Raw genomic sequence first — 18,866 nt, forward strand, 5'->3', positions numbered from 1 at the left:
TTGAACAAAGGAAGTATTTAATTTAGTGTTGTCAAGTGCTTCATTTTAGCAAATTAACAGATATGATGCTTTGTGAAGCCTTTTGATAAAGACATAAAGACTCAGGCCAACCTGTCACCCAAAACATACTTAACAGTTAATTAAGTCAGAGTCTAACTCTAACACATTTCCTGTTGCTAACAACTAAAGTTAGATGATATTTTCGACTAATGAACAAAGAATAAATTATTTAACGAGTGTCTTCTTAGCCAGCGCCTCTGGTGTTTTCTTACAGTCTGACATTAAATCACCTTCAGACCTTTTTTGTTACATGAGACAGATTTATGTGAATCTACCAGTGACCAAAGCACCAGATTACACAATCTGCATCTGCTCTTCTCTCTGTTGAATGATTTAACACTATCACACAAAAACAAACGCACACACAGAATGACCTACCCCCCCAACCTCCTCTCTTACTCATTCACCCCATCAACAGTAACAAACACTGCACACTATTAGCGTTTCACACACGCAAACGCACACACACACACACACACGCACACACACACACAAACCCAGATGTGCGCACACATATACCTACAGATGGAGGAAATAAACTCATTGCTGCCTGTGTCTGCTGAGGATGTGAGGTGCAGTGATGGCACATTAACGATAGGACCCATGACAGCAGTATGCATCAGCCTCACTGAACAAAGCGTGCGGCCAGATTTTAATTCAATGAGGATTGTTTAAGTGAAACAATGGCTCTCGGCCCCACTGAGGGTTCGCAAAGGGTGAGAAAGGTGAGTTTGTCATTGGAGTTTTTGTGTTTAGGGCTATAGATGATCCCGTGGGTTCAGCGGGGTCGTGGATCAGAAATATCACTGTGGCGCAGCGACATCCGCTGTTTTTCAGGTAACCAACAAAAAGGATTTTCAACAGTGAGTGGGCCGAATGGGAAATGGTGCTAGAAACGCTCACTGAGGCATCATAAAAACTATTTGGAGACTATATGACTAATGATTGTCATATAAAACATTTTAGCGGACACTGTTATATTCATAGCATCCAACACTGAACAGGCAATATGTTGATGGTCTCTCAGAGAGTCTCTGAGAAACACTGAGATAATGAAGTCACCCATACTTTAATAAAAGTAAATACTTTGCAACAGACAATACACAATACTGAAATATTACTGACACGTGTCTGATTAATACACAGACACAATTTTGAAAGAATTCAGTTAAAACAATCAACACATCCATTTATTTTAGTTCATTAAAGACTTTAGCAATTTGAAATCAGTTCTTATAATACCTACTCATAATATTTTAAGCATTCAGTTTGTGGTGTTGTCACATCAGACATTTTTTAATTTGATCACACGAAAATATCACCCAGTCAAATTCTAATTTGTACAGATCTCATGTTAATTTATTTCATTACATTTTCCATAATCTAGTAAAAGATACATTTCAGATTATTTAAAAGGTAACAGAGATGTGCGTTTTAAACGACACAAACTATAACTTTAAAATAAACAATTTTAATCACCCATGAAAAGACGAAATGGAGGGGAAACCTACTGTGTGTGTGTTTTCACTCCAGTATTTGCATTCCTCACAGCCCATTTGCTCTATGCTAATGGGTCTACTCATGCAGAGCAGCAGGTCTTAATGAAAAACCTTTGGCTAGTGATCAGTGCTATTGATTAGCCTGAGCCCCAGCTTTAAGCAGGGCTAATTGATCAATCACCACTGGTTGCGTTGGATTAATGGAACATGACTGCTGCTCCCCCCCGAAGACATATCCACTTCTAATGAAGAGGCCCGAGCGTGTGTGTGTGTCAGACATTTACGTTGTGCATATGTTAAAGTGCATTAGCGTGTGACGATACAGGAGTGTCTAGAGCTATAGATTACGCTTCTTCAAATATGACTGATTTTGATTAACCCGATTCAAGCCTTTGCCACTAAGAGGTAAACGCTCTTTGGTCTCATTTACTCTAAACAGACCAAATCTCTGTGGTGCAAACAGACCTGAAGAGCCTGTTTTTTACAGGGAAGAATATAAGTGCATTGATACACATATATTTTTGCTAATACTATATACCTGACCTGCATTTAGCATTTGTTACAAATAAGAAATGGTTACTTGATTTTTTACCTGTGATATGTTGGAAATTCCTTGTTGACCACAGGTGGAGAAATGTGGTTTTATAGTTTGTCCAGTCAAGCCAGTGTGTTAAGGGGAATTTTGATCAACAGCTTGTAAATAATTTATAGTAAAACTCGCCTCTTCCTCTTTGTAAGAGCTGATAAACTATTCAGAAGAAAATTCATTAGTCTGCAGTGAGTTTCCAATATCAGCTGCAAAAAGCACATGTCAGTTGAACTATATTTCACATCTCTTGTGACACCAGCAGTTTGAAGGTCTGAAGCACACACAGGCCAAAACAGGAAGCCCCGACAACACCCCAACACACATACCCCAACACACACGCACTAAGTCCCACATTCAAAACCCTCCTGTTGAACGACTGACAGTCTAGCTGGCCAGAGGTGGACCCATGGCGGATTTGTATCTGTATATGTCTCTCTGAGCGTGTGTGTGTGTGTGTGTGTGTGTGGTAGTGGGTGGGTGGGTGGAGGGGGGGGGGTGGACTGGAGGTTCCAGCTGGCCTGTCATGGGACTCCCAATCGCGTGTGAGCGGTATTGAGAGGGAGCTGTGGCTCACTTGTCCAACAGTGAAACACTCAACAGGCTGGGAAGGTCGACTAGGGTGAGTCCAGCTCGGCATTATTGTTTTTTCTGTTTTTTGAACAAATTTAAACAAATCAATAAGTCATTTAAAGGTTTGAAAAGTTTATCACTGAACATTTCTGATAAATCCTAGGGTGTACAGAAAAGAACTTGAGCTAAGGACATATGGAAAATCTAATTCACCAAAAAACCACTCATGTTGCCAAACAGTATTATGCTTTTATTCTGATAGGAAGACAATACCTCCCTGTTTTGACAAATCAAGCTTTGTAGCTGGTGAAAAGTTTAATTACATAAACTTTGCACGAGACCAGAAAAATGCCTGACAACAAAACAGCATAACGAATCACCTCGTGACGCAAACCCGGCAAAAAACAAACAGACACCACACTAACAAAAACCTCACGTTTGATTATGATTGGACGCAACAACCTGTCCAGACAAAGTGTCCACAGCAGCACCAGCCAACCAGGACAGAGGCTCCCACCCTGGCCTGTGCTGAAACCAAAGAACCGCCCTGAGAACACACACACCACCTCCACCTCCCGTCATTTAGTTAACCTTGACCAACTAACCAGCCACACATAAACACTCACACACCCCCTCTTCTATCCTTTGACTGACTCACACATTTTGTGGAACGAGACCACACTTCCACCCAATAACCTCTGGTGTGAACTTAATTGTGTATACTCAGGTATTGAGTTTCGGGCCATGCCTGGCTCCCACAGCACTCAAAGAGAAACAGACGCTGTGAACCTGACAATGAGTGAGAAAGGGGGGAGAGGGAGAGAGAGAGAGAAGGAAAGAGAGAGAGAGAGAGAGAGAGAGAGAGAGAGAGAGAGAGAGAGAGAGAGAGAAAGAAAGAGAGAGAGAGAGAGAGAGAGAGAGAGAGAGAGAGAGGGACAGGGACCACCCAACAGCTGCGAAGAAAAACAAAGCTGGGTGGAGAGCAAAGTCAGCTTCGATCACGTCGGCGCTACGACAGTTGAAAGTTGTTGTGCAGTAGCAGTTTGGCGAAGGTGAAAGAGGCAGAGAGGAAGAGGAAGAGAAAGTGGAACCCCCCCGAAAGACTTTGGTTTGTATTTAGTCTAATTCTTCTCAAGGCAAAAAAAATGTATTTTCTATATTTTACATTTTTGTTTTATACTACTGATGTCGGTTTTCTGTTGTGAAATTAAATTAACTTGCTGCTTAAATAATAAACAATTATCAAATATGAAAAAAAAAAAAATCCTAAATGATTCACACAATTTGTGATTGATTAATTGATTTAACTAAATTTTTATAATACCAGCTTCAGGACTACAAACTTCTGGACTGGAGGTGAAGTGAGATTATGAACAGCTTTGAAAAACCAACTCTAAATGTTAAGTGATCAACAGTCCTCTCGTTACAATATCTCATGTGACCTTCATCAAGATACTGAAACATTATTAAACACAGAGGAGTTGACTCTTGTCTGGACGAAGACAAGGCAAAATACACCCATACTTTCTAAAAGTAATTGTAATTCTAAAAAAAGAGAAATCTCTTATTTGACATTTTTCATTATTACAGTTATATAGTTTCTACAACATGTGACTCAAAAGTTTAAATAGTTTGCATATATTCACATTTAATAAAGGATGTGTGGTGATGTGGTTCTACTGCTGTCCACCAGGGGGACGACGATATGCAGAGTCTGATCAGGTCATTGGAGGCTTCGTTTTATTTCAGCGGAGAGCTATTCAAGTACAGCTGTGGGTGTGTGCGTGTGTGTGTGAGAGAGAGAGAGAGCGAGAGAGTGTGACCCCTTCTAAGCCCTATAACTCGTTTTCTCTCACAGAAATCATTATAATATAATTTATTTCAATAATAATTTGGAAAATCTGAAGTCTGAAAAAAGAATAGATTTGAAAAAAAGTTGTATTTTAAAAAGCATTTAGTTCACACAATTATAATTTAATTATTTTACTGTATAAAAAATTTTGATAAAGTGACAGAAATAATTAGTATCAATAATTCAGAGTTAGATTCTCTAAATTGCACTTCATACGTATAAGTAACAGAAAGTGTAGGTCTTGATATCAAGTAAATAATTTACTGAAGACATTTTACTGTACTTAATAATATATCTTTAACTTATTTACTACATTTTTTTTTACTTGTTTTTCTTTAAGTACTTGCGTTCAATCAAACCGAACTAAAACAGAACTACACTGTTTTAAGTCAGACAGAGAGAATTATCCAACCTGCTGCTGTTGAATGTGTTAACCTAACACAGCAACAGTTCAACACCAGAGTTTAGTCTGTTTTTGTCCGAAAGTCAAAGATCAGATGCCGCAGTTCAGCCCCGGCCCCCGTTACCCAAAGTTCCACGTTCCAGCGGAGCGACTTATATATACCCCGCTGTGTGTATGTGTGTGTCAGGAGTCAGTTACCTTTCCATGCTGATGAGTGCCTTTGAAGGGTTGGCTCGAGGGATTTTCCAGTCTCTCTGGAACACAAGGAATGGACAGCTGACCTGAAGACAGACACACAGACACACACACGCACACACACAAACACACCCAGAGTTAGCTCTGGCAGTCAGTGCTGCAAAGTAACTGAAGACACAGATGCACACACACACACACACACACACACACAAAGACAAGGGTACACTCCCTGAGCGAGTAAGTGAGCAGGGATTATCCTAAAATTCTATTGCAGACGAATGAAAACATATAAAGTTCCGTTATTTACATATCTCAACTTGATGAGACATGACAGAATTTCATGGTTATTTTACAACCCAAATATTTCCGCAGAAAAATCACAACATTGAGCTAATATTTCAAATTTCAAATAAAAGAAAGGAAATGATACGAGAGTCCTCCAAGAATGACTGGATGTGACCTTGCTGATTGATTTGCATGTGTTCTATGTCAAAGCAAACATGTACTTGGATGAATGCATTAGTTAAATACACAAGTGGCTGATATTATTATGGAATTTCAGATTCATGACCCACAAAGGGACCACGCCTTATTAACACAATGCTGCAGTTTCTAGGAAGTGGGCAAGGAGGGGGCCAGAAGGCAATTCAACTACTGTGCCTCAGTGTTCTTCTCATGTATGATCTGTAACTGAAGCATTAAATATAAATGAAGGGTTCTCTTTGAAAATTGAGGATCCACGATCAAATGAAATTCATCAGGTCTTTCCCTCTATTTGACCTGTAATTTGCACTGATGTATTGTAATGCAAATGGAAACAAGACAGAATAAGGAGCTAAAAGAGGTAAAGGATTATATAAGCGGAGCAGAAAGCAAAGAAGGCACGATGAGAATAGCTAAATATACCATATTCATCAACTCGATTTACATTTCAGGGATTTAACTGATGCATTGGATTGTCTGAGCAGGTAGTGTAAAGGTTGTTCAAGGATACTTGGTCAGAAGACCACTGATGGACACCAGTGGTTGAAACTTGAACCGTGAAAAAGACATTTAAATTTAACAATATTCTCTCTATTCTCACCCCTCGTCAACCCCTCGTCAACCCCCTCTCCTCTCTCTCCCTATTTCCTCTGCTCTAACCCCAACCCGTCGAGGCAGACGGTCTCCCTCCCTGACTCTGGTCCTGCAAGAGGAAGACAAGTGCTTCCTCGCTGTGGGGATTGTGTGATTCCCTATACTATTGTAAGGTCTCAATCTTAAAATGTGAATTGCCTTGAGATAATGTATGATTTGGAGCAATACAAATAAAATCGAATTAAAATTATGTGTTAATCCCACCATTTAAGAGGCTCTAATCGGGTTGGGTGTTTTTATAACCATGGAAATGAGCCACTGGACCATTAGAAATCATAATTGAGTTCAGAATAATATACAAATGTTATATATTCTATGGTTGAGAAACTTGGTCTTTACATTATTCATGTCCGCGGCAGTCTAACAATCTGTATGTTAAACCTCAAAGTTCCACACATGCTGTAGATATATGGACACAATCTCAGCAGGTATATCATCGTCGTGAAGCAACGCGCCCCATCTGTCTGTCCCCCTGCCCGTCTCTCTCCTCTCGTTCAGGGCCTGTCATGGCTGCTCTCCAACAGGCCTCCTGTGTCTGGATTAATCTCCCTGGTTGACTGCTGATTTGAAGGTGGGTCGGCCGTCATCCACCAACACCAAAACTAATTCCACTGTGTCACCGCGCGATACTCCTGGCTTCCACCCCACCCCCCCTTCACTGACACCCATGCATGCACGCACATTGCAGAATATCTTCATCTGTCTCTGTCTCATCTACATGGAAGAGGGCACGAGGGCGGGTGACTAGTCCGAAGGAGAAAGGTCAGCACGCTGAAGGAGTTCATCATTCTGAGGTGTCAGCGCCTCTCTTTAGGAGAGCAGATGAAGCGGAGCGGAAGGAGGAGAGGATGGGAGGAAGGATGGGAGGGGGAGAGAGAGTAACAGGGAAAGAGGAGGGGGTCTTTTTTTATGTTTGTCTGGTTATTGGTTATCAGCCAAAAGTTTGTCATGGCCTACGGAGTTGGCTGGAGTCCACCGAGAGCAAATCAATCATCGTACGGTTTGTGTTTCCATCACGTCTCGCCTTTGATTACATCTTAATTATGAGAAAACAACTTAGACACTTGCACGTCTTAGTCGAGTCTACAAATGGTCATTTGGTGGCTAAGAATACACCAGAGGGTTCAATGAAACTCCAGAAGCGAGCAGTCAAACACACATTCAGTAATTCAGAAATGATCACACAATGCATCCACTACACTTGCGGGCCTCTGGTATGAGGTAAACAGCTTTTAATAGCATCAAACCCTCTGCAGTTTGTTTGCGACCATCTGTCCGGTCTATTGTGTTTCCCCGTTGTGACGCTTTGGAAGTTCATCGGCTGACAGCTGATGTATGGGTTCTTACAAAGTCCCCAGCCAGGCCCTCGGGATCCTGCCGCACTGTCTTCACCCCCGTCCACTATCTGTTTCTGCTTTGTCTTCACGTTTTCCTCGTCTCTTTTCCGCCTCACAGTATTTACTTAGATCAAGGTGTATCAGTCTGCATCTTCCACCGGCGTTTAGGAGGGCTGTGCGAGAAGGAAGTTGTCTGGTCTGTTGGAAGAGGATCAATGTGTTTGCCAACTATGTTTTTTTTACCAACCAATACTAATTTATGTTCTGTGCAAGAAGTGAAACATTTTGATAAATAACATAATTTATATTCTTTATGGATTTAACTCATTTTATTGACATATTTAATTTCTATAGAGAAGCTGTAGATAGTGGTTTAGAGATTTCAGGAACATTACTGGAATATTCCTGCTCTTCTCATCAGCTTGTAGTCAACATACATAAATACAATGTTCATCCACAGATCCCTGAAATACAATTTTACTGTGTTTTAACCAAACCTGGACCAAATTTAATTAAATAGCATTTTACAGCCATGGGAGGACGCAGTAAAATGCCTGTTAAAGCATAATAAACAAGACTAAACAACAAACACAGGAAGTTTACGAGTGTTTATCCTTAATTCTGGGTTAATTCAGGACAGACACTAGTAGCTGCAGATCTTTTCGGTAAAACTTAACTATGGGAACTTCAGGTCTTGTGCGCAAACCATACTTTACACCTAATTCCCCCCAGATTCCGAGTTTTCTGTTCTGGTGGTTTCTGGAGAGGTTGTGGGGTATATTGGAGTTGAGGGGTGGAGGGTGAAAACCGGGTCCAGGAAGTTTTCACTCCTTTCTTCCCTGGGTACCCCTGGCCTATCCAACTCCCAGTCATCGGCTGAGAGAAGCCAGATGCAGGCAGGATAATCACCCCCTAATAAGAGGCTATATTGAAAGCAGGCTGGTGTTCGTACACTACAAGCTTAAAAGGCACGTGCAAACACATACACACTCAAACATATATGTAAGCACGGGCAACTGAATGCATGTGCACACACATATTCTGAGCAGGTGTAATTACAGTGTGCAATGATTTCAGAAAGGAGCGATCACTCACAATATGTACACATGTGGAGATACAAACATGTGCAAAAAGAAGGAAAAAAAACAACACACTCACACGCACGAACAAACACACACACAAAGACAGACACACAGACACCCGCACCAGACCCAGATTCTTTTTCCTTCTTCTGACTTCAGTCCTATACCACCATCCTGGAAAAATGTTAGCACATGGCAAAGGATATCAATAATTTCACGATATTTCAATTATCAATTTAGAAAAGAGAGAACAGATCCCCGAGGGATTGCGTAGGTTGGTGTCTGTTTTTGTGTGGCCCTATGAAAAAATATATGAGGTTGAGCATTGTAACTGAAGCCCTACCCACACTCTTCAAATTCAATTCCCCCCCTTAGCTGGTCGTCATGAAGTATAGAAAGCATATTTTTCTTCCCCTTCCTTTTGATGAAGTCTAGAGAGTGTGTTGGCAAAGCTAAAACACTGAAGAACCCCCCCCCCCCCCCCTCCAAAAAAAAAAAAACAGCTGAGGGAATCTTCTAAACACCAATCTTACATTTCATCAGAAGAAGAAATGGCTTGACATCAACCAGTGTTGGTGGACTGCAGCCCAAAGTGAAATCTGCACCGTTTAAAAAATGTGGCACAACTGAGGCCTTCTGTTCATGTGTATCACAGCAATAAACCATTTCTTCTTGTGTTGCAGTGAGGCACTGCATGCAGAGCTGGATGATGCAGGTTAGTACGTCACATGTGGAATTAAAGGTATTAGACCGTGCAAGCCAAGGTTTGGGAAACAGTGTTTGACAGACACCGGTTATACTGTCTAAGTCTCCAGTACTCTTTCACTTTGTTCAGTAGATTGATAAACTGTAGACTTGCATATCTATGCTTTTCCTTGCAATGCATTATTTGTCATTCATCCCTCTGTCTACCACACATCTTCTGCCATTCCTCATCTCTACCTTCTCCCTCTGCCCTCTCATGTGGGTCTTCAGCTTAAGTGGATTGATGAGCAAGTTAAGAGAGCATGATAGTTGTTCTTTTCTCTTACTGAATGATAATGATCTCCCTAACCTGCACATTTGCTGCCATTTAATAGAAGTTATTTTTTGTAAATAAGTTAAAACATTTGGTTGAAATCATTTTTTCATGCACCTCAGTTATTTTAAATAAGAATGATATATCAAACATCCCAATCTGAAAAACATTTTTGAAATCTTTCATACATCAGCATAAAATGTAAATGTAAAATGTGTTCTCACACTCTAGTGCAAAGATCATGGGCAGAACATGTGTTATTTGTTGATATCATGCGTGTCAAGGTATATTAAGGTCAAGACAGGGTTGTCTGAGAATGAGGAGCAGGCTGGTGCACGGGTCAGGGGATGCAACCTCAGCAAGGAGACAAGTGGAGAGGGAAAAGCAGGAGTGTGAAGCTGAAGAGGTGGATAAATGATATAAGACAGGTATCACTATAAAAAATTATTATTACTTTTTGTTTGCAAAAACATGTGAAGGGCAAATCCAACAAATCTTGAGTTTCCATTATCTGCTTACTTCTCACGCACGTTAACTTCATATACTAAGCAATCTAAAAAGAAAATTTGAAAAATCTGCGCAACCCCTCCTTGAGACACTCAAAATATTGTGTGACTTCTAGAAAAAAATTGTATGCAAACAGATGCAGGCTTCTATTGCAACACACAAAATCTTCCACCCGAAAAAAGTGAGCATGCATACATTGAAATCCATCAATCCTTTCACACATACACTCACACAAAACACAACGCAACCATTAGTCGAAACGCACACATCACTTCTGTGGCACAACGCGCCAGGTGTACTGCTCTTACACCACCAGCAACCTCAGAATGAGAATCTATATTCCCCCTTCTGTCTTTTGTTCATTTGAGTAACTATGAGGAGCAGCAGCAGCAGCAGCTGCAGCCTCTCTCCCCACTCGTGCTCAGCCGGGGGAAGGCAATAGGTTTAGCAGGCGAGGAGGCGAGGCAGATTTATGGCGCTGGAGGTGACCTCTGGGGCCGTAACACAGTGATGGGTGAGTGGCTCTCAACGGTAAGCTACTGGCACTTGACAAAGTGCCCGAAGCAGAATGAATTTACTTCTCTTTTCCTCAATCATCAAGCAGCCACTGCCCTGACCCCCATCCTGACTGCTATAACAAGATCTCCCATCTCACAAGGGCCTGAAAAATTTACTGTCACATCTACTTTTCAATGAGCTCAAGTGAGCACTTCTTTCACCTTCAGCGGAGCAGGTGCCTGTGAGGAGGAGGGCTAACCTGCCTGCCCCGGTGTATGTTTGTGTGTGTGTGTGTGTGTGTGTGTATTTTATTAGTCTTGTGTGTGTGTAACAGAGGGTGAGCGAGAGAGAGAGAGAGAGAGAGAGAGAGAGAGAGAGAGAGAGAGAGAGAGAGAGAGAGAGAGAGAGGGAGACTAAATGTACATGAAGAAATGTGTGTAAAGGCTGTGCACTGGTCTACCCACTTGCTCCCTCACTCACCCAAACTCAGCCTGTCTCTCTCTCTCTCACTAACACGCACACGCACACCTACATACACACAATGCAGAGCACCTTACATTGACTTACATTCATTTAATTTATTTGCAGACTTTAGCATGACTGCTACTTACCTTATCCATATTCGTAAAATATCTTAACGTTTACTTAAATTTTACCAAAATTTACCAAACCTTAAAACATGTCACGTTAACAAAAATATAAAAAATGTAGTAACAAAGTACATTTTTGGGAAAACAATCAACAATGAATATTTTAAATGCAAAGAAAAACCACCCTTGTATGTTTGTATAAATAAATAACATAAATTGCAAGAGTCCCTCTCTTCTCTCATACCATATACCAGACACACACACACACACACACACACACACACACACACACACTAAGTGAAGCTGGCAGGCAGGGACACAAAGGGCACTGCTTTACGGATATCAGGAGACACCTCTGCCATTTATATTAGAAGTCAATCTACCTTATCATATCTCTTACACACGCACGCACACACACACACACGTGCATATATGCACACACACAGATTTTGTGAGTGTTTGCAAGCTTTCATCATCTCCATGGCGTTAATGATCCTGATATATTTTTTATATGCAGGCGATAAATCCTGGTGCGCACACATTCAAATGTGATCTTTCTTGCACTCTAGTTGTTGAGGTGAAATTATGGTGGATGTGACAGGGATGAAAGTAGAACAAACTTAATATGTACATTAGCATTGAAGATATATTAGCGAGGGTATGATGAATAAATCCAGAAAATATGTTTTCAATAAGGACAGGAGATGCAAATGGACCAAAAGAGAGAAGGGGGAAAGGAAGAAAAGAGTTCAATTTATGAACGGATAAATCAATCAATAACTGATTAATCTCTACTCTCTGGCTACAGAGGGATTGATGCCCTTTTAATGATCTATTGCTGCCAGAGAAACCAACAACATGCTGGAAGTGACTGTAGTTTAAATTATTATGATTCCAATAAGTGGAGCGACTAGGAAAAATATGTCTGTCCTCCGTATATCTCTGTAGAAATAAAAAGAGTATGTATTTAATTATTCTGCAGTCTTTTTAATTACTTGGCAAATGGAACAAACAGTCAAACTGATAATTTTGTTCTATTCTCCCAACAAACCGGCAACAGGAAGAGAAAAGTTGCTGGTGGGAGGTTCCACTTGTTTAAATGTTTACAGCATCAAACTGTCTATTGATAAAACAGTTACAAGGCAAAATCAATACATTGTACATTAGTGCAAACAAAGTTGGTTACGCCACCGTTTCATTATGTCAACTCCCCTCTTTAAAATGTCAAATCTAATCCAACCTCTTTTCATTTTATGAGCCGCTCTTTCGCCTGCCCTCACCCGCTGGGATAATGTTATCGTGATGAAACAATAAAAATCAATGATTAAGCATGTGTAATTTTCCAAAGACGAAGTATTAAAATTTATTGTCTCTCTCTCTCTCTGTCGAGCCGTGACACGAGCGAGACGATCTGCAGGTTACAACTGAAAATAAAGAAGGGGCATTAGAAGCTACTCAATAAGCCACTGTGAAATTGATCAGGCCGTAAAAGCTGCTACGCTGCCGCTACACGTCCATTCACAACCGCACGCTCGTTTTAAAGTGTTTAATCAATACATTCTGCGAGTTGTTAATTTTCTCTCATCTTTACTTAGTTTTTATCACTTGTGGTTATAACTTGAATCAATCAGACAACTTTATGACACTACATCAGCACTGTGAAAACACACACGCGATCCCAAAGGGCGCTCGGTGAAAGTTTTACACCTACACTTCAGAGTTAGTTAACGCAGCCCTGCTGAGACTTAATCAGAAATTTCAATTAATTCCTGACCCACCTATCGTTCCCTTTGTGCTCGCCACAATTATGAGATAGACAGTTTTTTTTCCTCTCCACTGTCACAGAGTACTTGCTTTGCCAACTGTTGGGTTTCTCAAGTGTGAGGTCTCAACCTTACTGAATGAAGTGCCTTGAGATAAGTTACGTTGTGATTTGGTGCCATACGATTAAAATTGAATGGATGGGAATTCGTAAATAATGTTTTTTTTATCTCTATTGTAAATAAAAGTCTTTCGGCCTCTAGTTGAAGGGTGGAAGCACTGAACATCAATGGCATGTACAATTGCAGATTGCAGACACCGCCGCAACAAAAAGTCAGTAAGTGCTAATTAAATATTATATAAAACATAGTTTTGACCAATTGCTGGTGACATGTACAGAAATGACAGCTTAACTTGTTATATCAGAAAGTGTGTAGTTAACCAACGGGATTCATCAGCCTGCAATAAAATAAAGTATGTTTAACTGAACCCTTTTTATAATAATTTCATGATGTGAGACAAAAGAAGATACTAAACTTGATAAATAATTGCCAGAACAGTTTTATCTGATATTCGCTTGAAAAAATGTGGGACAAGCAAAACTAAAGGCTCTGGAAGTGATACTGTAGCGACATATAGTTTTTGAGATCTAGTTGAAAAATATTTTCCCCCTAGTTTACGTTTATCTCTCTGTGACAGTGTGTTTTTTCGATTGCACCACTTAGAGTCGCTGAAATCTAATATTTCCTCCAATTTAAAGCAGACAATTGTTTTAGTGTAGACTGTGATGTGCTTCCACATTTTGAGAATAAATTCCACTGATAAAAACATAGTTTGAGCTCTTTTATGCAAACTCACCACAATCAAGTCACATGGAAAGTTAAATTTCGACAGAAACTAGCTTGTTCCCCACCAAAAACAAGAGTACACTAACTGAGTTCCACACCTCAGATCACTGCAAAAGAAAGATGTGCCAAATCTCGTACCAACTTCCATGAATCCAGAAAACTCTGACAAAATACTACAGGAGATTTACTGTTTGATAAAGCATATGGACAGTACGCCACCTGGGCCTTTCTATCGCCACCTCAAGAGAAAAAAACAATTCCAGCGGTGAAGAGCTGTGCTGTCGGCTGGATCAGTGGAAGTGGCTCGGCAAACAGCGTTTTTCTTTTAACTTTCAATTCTCCTAAGCATGCGTGCTTCACAGCCCCTAGGGCTATTGCCTTTCTCAATCTGTCCCTGGAGAGGCAGGAGTTATGGTCCCTGTCGATTGAGGAGAAAGGGATGTTATTCCCCTGTCACCCCCTGGTCGCGCCGCCATCCTCCCTGCCCTGATCTACAGCCTATCGCCCCCCCGCCACCCCTTCCGCCCTCCCCCTTCCCCACTTTGCTTTGTCGTAAGCTGCAGACTATGTCGTTGCCATGGGCTCTTGAGATGAGGACGAGGAAGAAAATGCTCCTGGGGGGGGGGGAAGGGGTGGAGGTGCTGATATTGGTTTGGAGGAGATGTTAGCAGCTGCATGATGTTGGTGCTGGTGAATGTTTTAGTACAACGTTAACACACTTGTGGAAAATTGTTGTTTGTGTATTTTATTTACTTGTATTTTTCTACGCTGTGTTTTACTGAGATGGAGTGATGGGCGATGGCACGGCCAGGGGAGCAGTACAATGAGACAGCTCGGCCCAGGGGAGGTGACCTGCCCCAGGGCACATGCAGGTCCTTGACTGACACCCTTGATAGGGGAGCAGCGGCAGGGTTAAACATGAGAGGCAGTTAGTTAACGATAGTGTGTGATCAGAGGTGTGTTGATTGCTAACGCTGTGTCCCATGAGTCCCTGTAGGTTCGGTCTCTTACGGATGGCTGACTGCCACAACACAACAGCTTCAATCTCAAACATTTTTTAAATATGTAATACGGAATTTTATACGGCATTTTTTATTTTCACCAATTTCCCAGAGAAAAATACTATGATTTAGATGAAAAATTGGGCATATTTATGGGACTGGCATTGGCTGGGGTATGGACACCAATGAGTGTCATTCTATTTTGTTTGTTTGTATGTTTGTTTGTTTGTTTGTTGGTTTATTGTTTTGTCAGCAGTATTACGCAAAAGCTACTCAACAGATTTCCATGAAACCCAGTGAAAGGAGGGGACGTGTCAAGAAAGAAGCCATTCATGATATTGCAGATTGGGACAACAGGGGCACATGCTTAACTAAGACTTGAATGGATTCTTGCCTGACACACATTTCCTCTTACCACTCGTTTGTGTAATAATCTGTCTGGTAGTTTTTTTGCAAGCCTATTTAAAAATAAATGAACAAACCAACCAACAGGGTGAAAACACACCTTGGCAGAAGCAGAATCAAATCCTTCAAGAGACAAAAACCTGGGATTATAGCAAGTTTGAATGCATTTCATGTACTTCTGAGACGTATGAAAATTACACAAACTGCAGGCATCCTTACACAACCTACATTACCAGTGAACACCAGTACAGACATCAGTACACCTGACACATCCTCCACAGAGAACCTCCAGTGCTCAACCCCATTTCCATACTGGTCAGGCTCTTTTAGGCTCTGTTGCACCTTAGGCAAATCCAGAGTTTGTGAGGGTCTCTCTGGGTGAAGGAATAAATAAATAAGCAGATAAATAGATGAATAACCCAGAGGAATGAGAGCCCATGCGCCTTGGCCATCCATCATATATCCTATTACCACACACTCAGCGGCACCTGCAGTATGTATAATGCAGTCAACCTCCGTAAGCAGATACAAATTCAACTCTTTTGCTCCTCAATTTGTTATATCTGACAACAACACTGCTTGTGCCGTGTTGTTTCTTTGAATTATGAATAGATTCCCCTTCACCAGACTTTCGCTGGTGCGTGATAGCGTGGTGCTGTTATGCAGAACAGCTGTGGAAAACAAATTCGAGAAGCACGGTGCAGTTCTTAGCGGCTGGGCGCATATGCATAAACAGCTGCGCTTAAAGTCACTTAAAAACAAGCAAATGGGCTCAATATTTCATCTTTGGATTTGTTTCATCGGCTGTGATGAATATGAAATGCCAGAGTGTAGTACCAGTGCAGGGAAACACAGTTGTTTAAGTGTTTTAAATGATCTGAGAATGGTTTCCAGATTTTTCACACAACAGTGAGAAATAGTCGAGGAGCGATTTAACCGTCAATTTAAAACTTAATTCCTGTCAGCAGCTCTTTTATAGTCATGACACTTGGATTTCTGAATATTTCTTCTGCCATCACATACTATGTCAATAAAATGAATGGATGGAGACTGTGTCTGTGAGTAAATTCAAATGAACAAAGCCGAGAGTGGGAGGGAGAGTTAGGGAGACCAGAGAGGATGAGGAATGTAAATACATGGCAAACCGATAACACATTTGACCGCTGCCTGTTTGTTTGGGTATTTACACTGTGAGGCTACAATCAAGTCCTCAAAGCTTCAGCCCACATGACAAGAGCCCATTTCAGGGCCACACATCCTCTAAACAGCCAAACCAACAATCCAAATCCCAATCGACACACACACACACACACACACACACACACACAGACACACACCGGTAACCCAAAAGCCATATCCACTTATTTGTCTATTACTTCAAAATACAAAAAAAAGGGGAAGAATAAGACGAACTTTGAGGAAGTGATTTTTTTCGGGACTTGGCTGAACTTTCAAGCCCTGTTTGGTTCGAGCAGATGTAGAATTAGTACACATCACTTTACATCAGTGAGACATTGAACACAAGCTGCTGCTCAGAGGCCAAATACCTCTCTGTCACAACAACACACACACGCACACCTCGCCTCCAGTGTCTGCGATTCCGCCGTGGTAATTGTCAATGTGATGTCAATTCCCACAGAAACGGTGTCTCATTGTTTTTCTTCCAAAATGCATGCTTCACGTCTCCGGATGTCAGTGGTCTGCAACACCAGTCCAAACCAATAAAGAGTACAATCACATCCACACTAAAAAAAACTGTGACCCAAAATGTTACTTCTGTTTTGAAATTGAGCAGTAAATTAGTTTACAACAGTTTTGCAAGGTTCAAAACAGACCTCAGACCACACAGGCTCTTTATCTATGTCTCAATACATTGATTATTTGATTTTGAAGAAACTGCATTGTAGAATAGTGCTTAATACTGCACTTCAAACTCACTTGTGATAGACATGCAAGTTCAGTGACAGATTCATGTATTAGACAGTCTTCAGTGGAAATTAAATTTCCACCTTTGAAATCACAATGGATTTGTGCCACATTAACACATTTACCACATGCACATCCCAGTCAGAATACAATTACAGAGAAAAGAAACAGAGCAAAAGGTCAAGCAGCAGTCACCAAACAGATGCTGTGGTTTTTTTTTACTGAAATATGTCAAATTTCTCTGAATGACTTTACATCTCACAGTTGTTGATAATGATACGGTGACATGAAACAACATATATTTTGGGATTTTAAAGAATTTAGCCACAATTTGTGTTAACTTGCTGTTTGAGATTATCATACTAATCAAGCTGATTTTATCTTCCTACTAATTTGGACCAATGCACCAAATGCATTATAATCTCTCTTTTGCATAACTAATATTTATCCTTAAAACATGATATTTTGATTGATATGTCAAGCAGATCTTGAGTTAATTCTGAACTAGTGCATCACCCTATCCAGTGCACATGTTCCAAAGAAGCCGACTTGCAATAAGAGAAACTGATCCAACAGCAAGCACCCAGATGAAATTGCTGCAAACATGCTGTCATTCCACAAGGGAATTTTTCATTTTTTTTTATATTCTCAGAGCAGAGGATCCTGTTGCATGTCAATGAACTGGGCTAAACATGCATGACAAGTGATGCTGTGTGAATGGAGGAAGCTAAGAGGGAGTCAACCCCACGGTCAGAGAGAGACCTGTGTGTAATCTGCAGAAGATGCATGCAATACACCGACACACTACTTTATCTGCAAGGCCCCTAATTGAGAGGGATGCTGGCGAACACATGTTGGGAAAAGAGGAGAGGAAAGAGGGTGTCAGATGTCAGCAATGTGCAGGCATATGGTTCCTTCAAGTTCGGTTACATAAACTGAAAATGGCACCAGACTTCAGGTTTCTCTACGATGAATTTGTGACAGCGTGGTACTGCAAACCCTTGCACCTTTCCTTCATCAACAAGGTGATTACGGGTGATTACAATGATGAGGACAGACCAACAACTGAATCATCTAATGCTGCACCTGTCAATACTTTAAAATCACACCACTTAAAATCTTGCCTTAACCTTCAGACAAGGACAAGTGTTATCGCCATTGTACCATCAAAAAATGACGTATTTCTGGCCTGTGTAGAATATGGTTTAATTTAATTATAATACAGTCCATTCATTTTGACCGAAAGGTGGATGGGAGAATTGGGTTGACAGAGGACGAAAAGCTGTATACTTCTTCATTGCTTTAATGCACTTTAAGACTTGCTTGTGAGTGGACAGTGAGCCCTATGCTTGTGTTGTGTTGAAGTTTGTTTCCCCACTGACAGGAATTACCCCTTTCCCTAACCCGAACCCAGCCTTGTTCTAACCCTAACCACAGAGAAGGTGAGGGGCATCAGAGAACACAATCGAGCAAAAACATCTTGACCACCAGGCAGATGTCGACAGGCCATTGGACCAATCTCATTTCGGACGGTCTACCGGTAATGTTGTACAACCGCTGTGTAATCACACTGTTCAGCACTGCATTG

General features: G+C 41.0%; 1 protein-coding gene and 1 long non-coding RNA gene across 5 annotated transcripts in view; one reads left to right on the forward strand and one right to left on the reverse strand.

Moving 5' to 3' along the window:
* Window positions 1–18,866, reverse strand: part of LOC128448667 (adhesion G-protein coupled receptor D2) — an 85,971-nt gene that overhangs the window by 12,649 nt on the left and 54,456 nt on the right. For all 3 annotated transcript variants that reach the window (XM_053431425.1, XM_053431424.1, XM_053431423.1), the window contains one exon: window positions 5,172–5,254. In XM_053431425.1, the coding sequence (XP_053287400.1) occupies window positions 5,172–5,254 (83 nt within the window). The remainder of the gene's footprint in view (window positions 1–5,171; window positions 5,255–18,866) is intronic.
* LOC128448668 (uncharacterized) lies at window positions 3,705–18,220 on the forward strand. Of its 2 annotated transcripts, XR_008339780.1 has the most exons (5): window positions 3,721–3,826; window positions 6,330–6,413; window positions 6,804–6,876; window positions 9,408–9,439; window positions 17,931–18,220. It is a non-coding gene; the product is annotated as an uncharacterized LOC128448668 (long non-coding RNA). The 2 variants fall into 2 exon arrangements; XR_008339781.1 differs by lacking the exon at window positions 6,330–6,413 and having other exon boundaries at window positions 3,705–3,826.

The sequence above is a fragment of the Pleuronectes platessa genome, chromosome 9, assembly GCF_947347685.1.
Source record: "Pleuronectes platessa chromosome 9, fPlePla1.1, whole genome shotgun sequence".
NCBI classification, from domain to species: Eukaryota; Metazoa; Chordata; class Actinopteri; order Pleuronectiformes; family Pleuronectidae; genus Pleuronectes; species Pleuronectes platessa.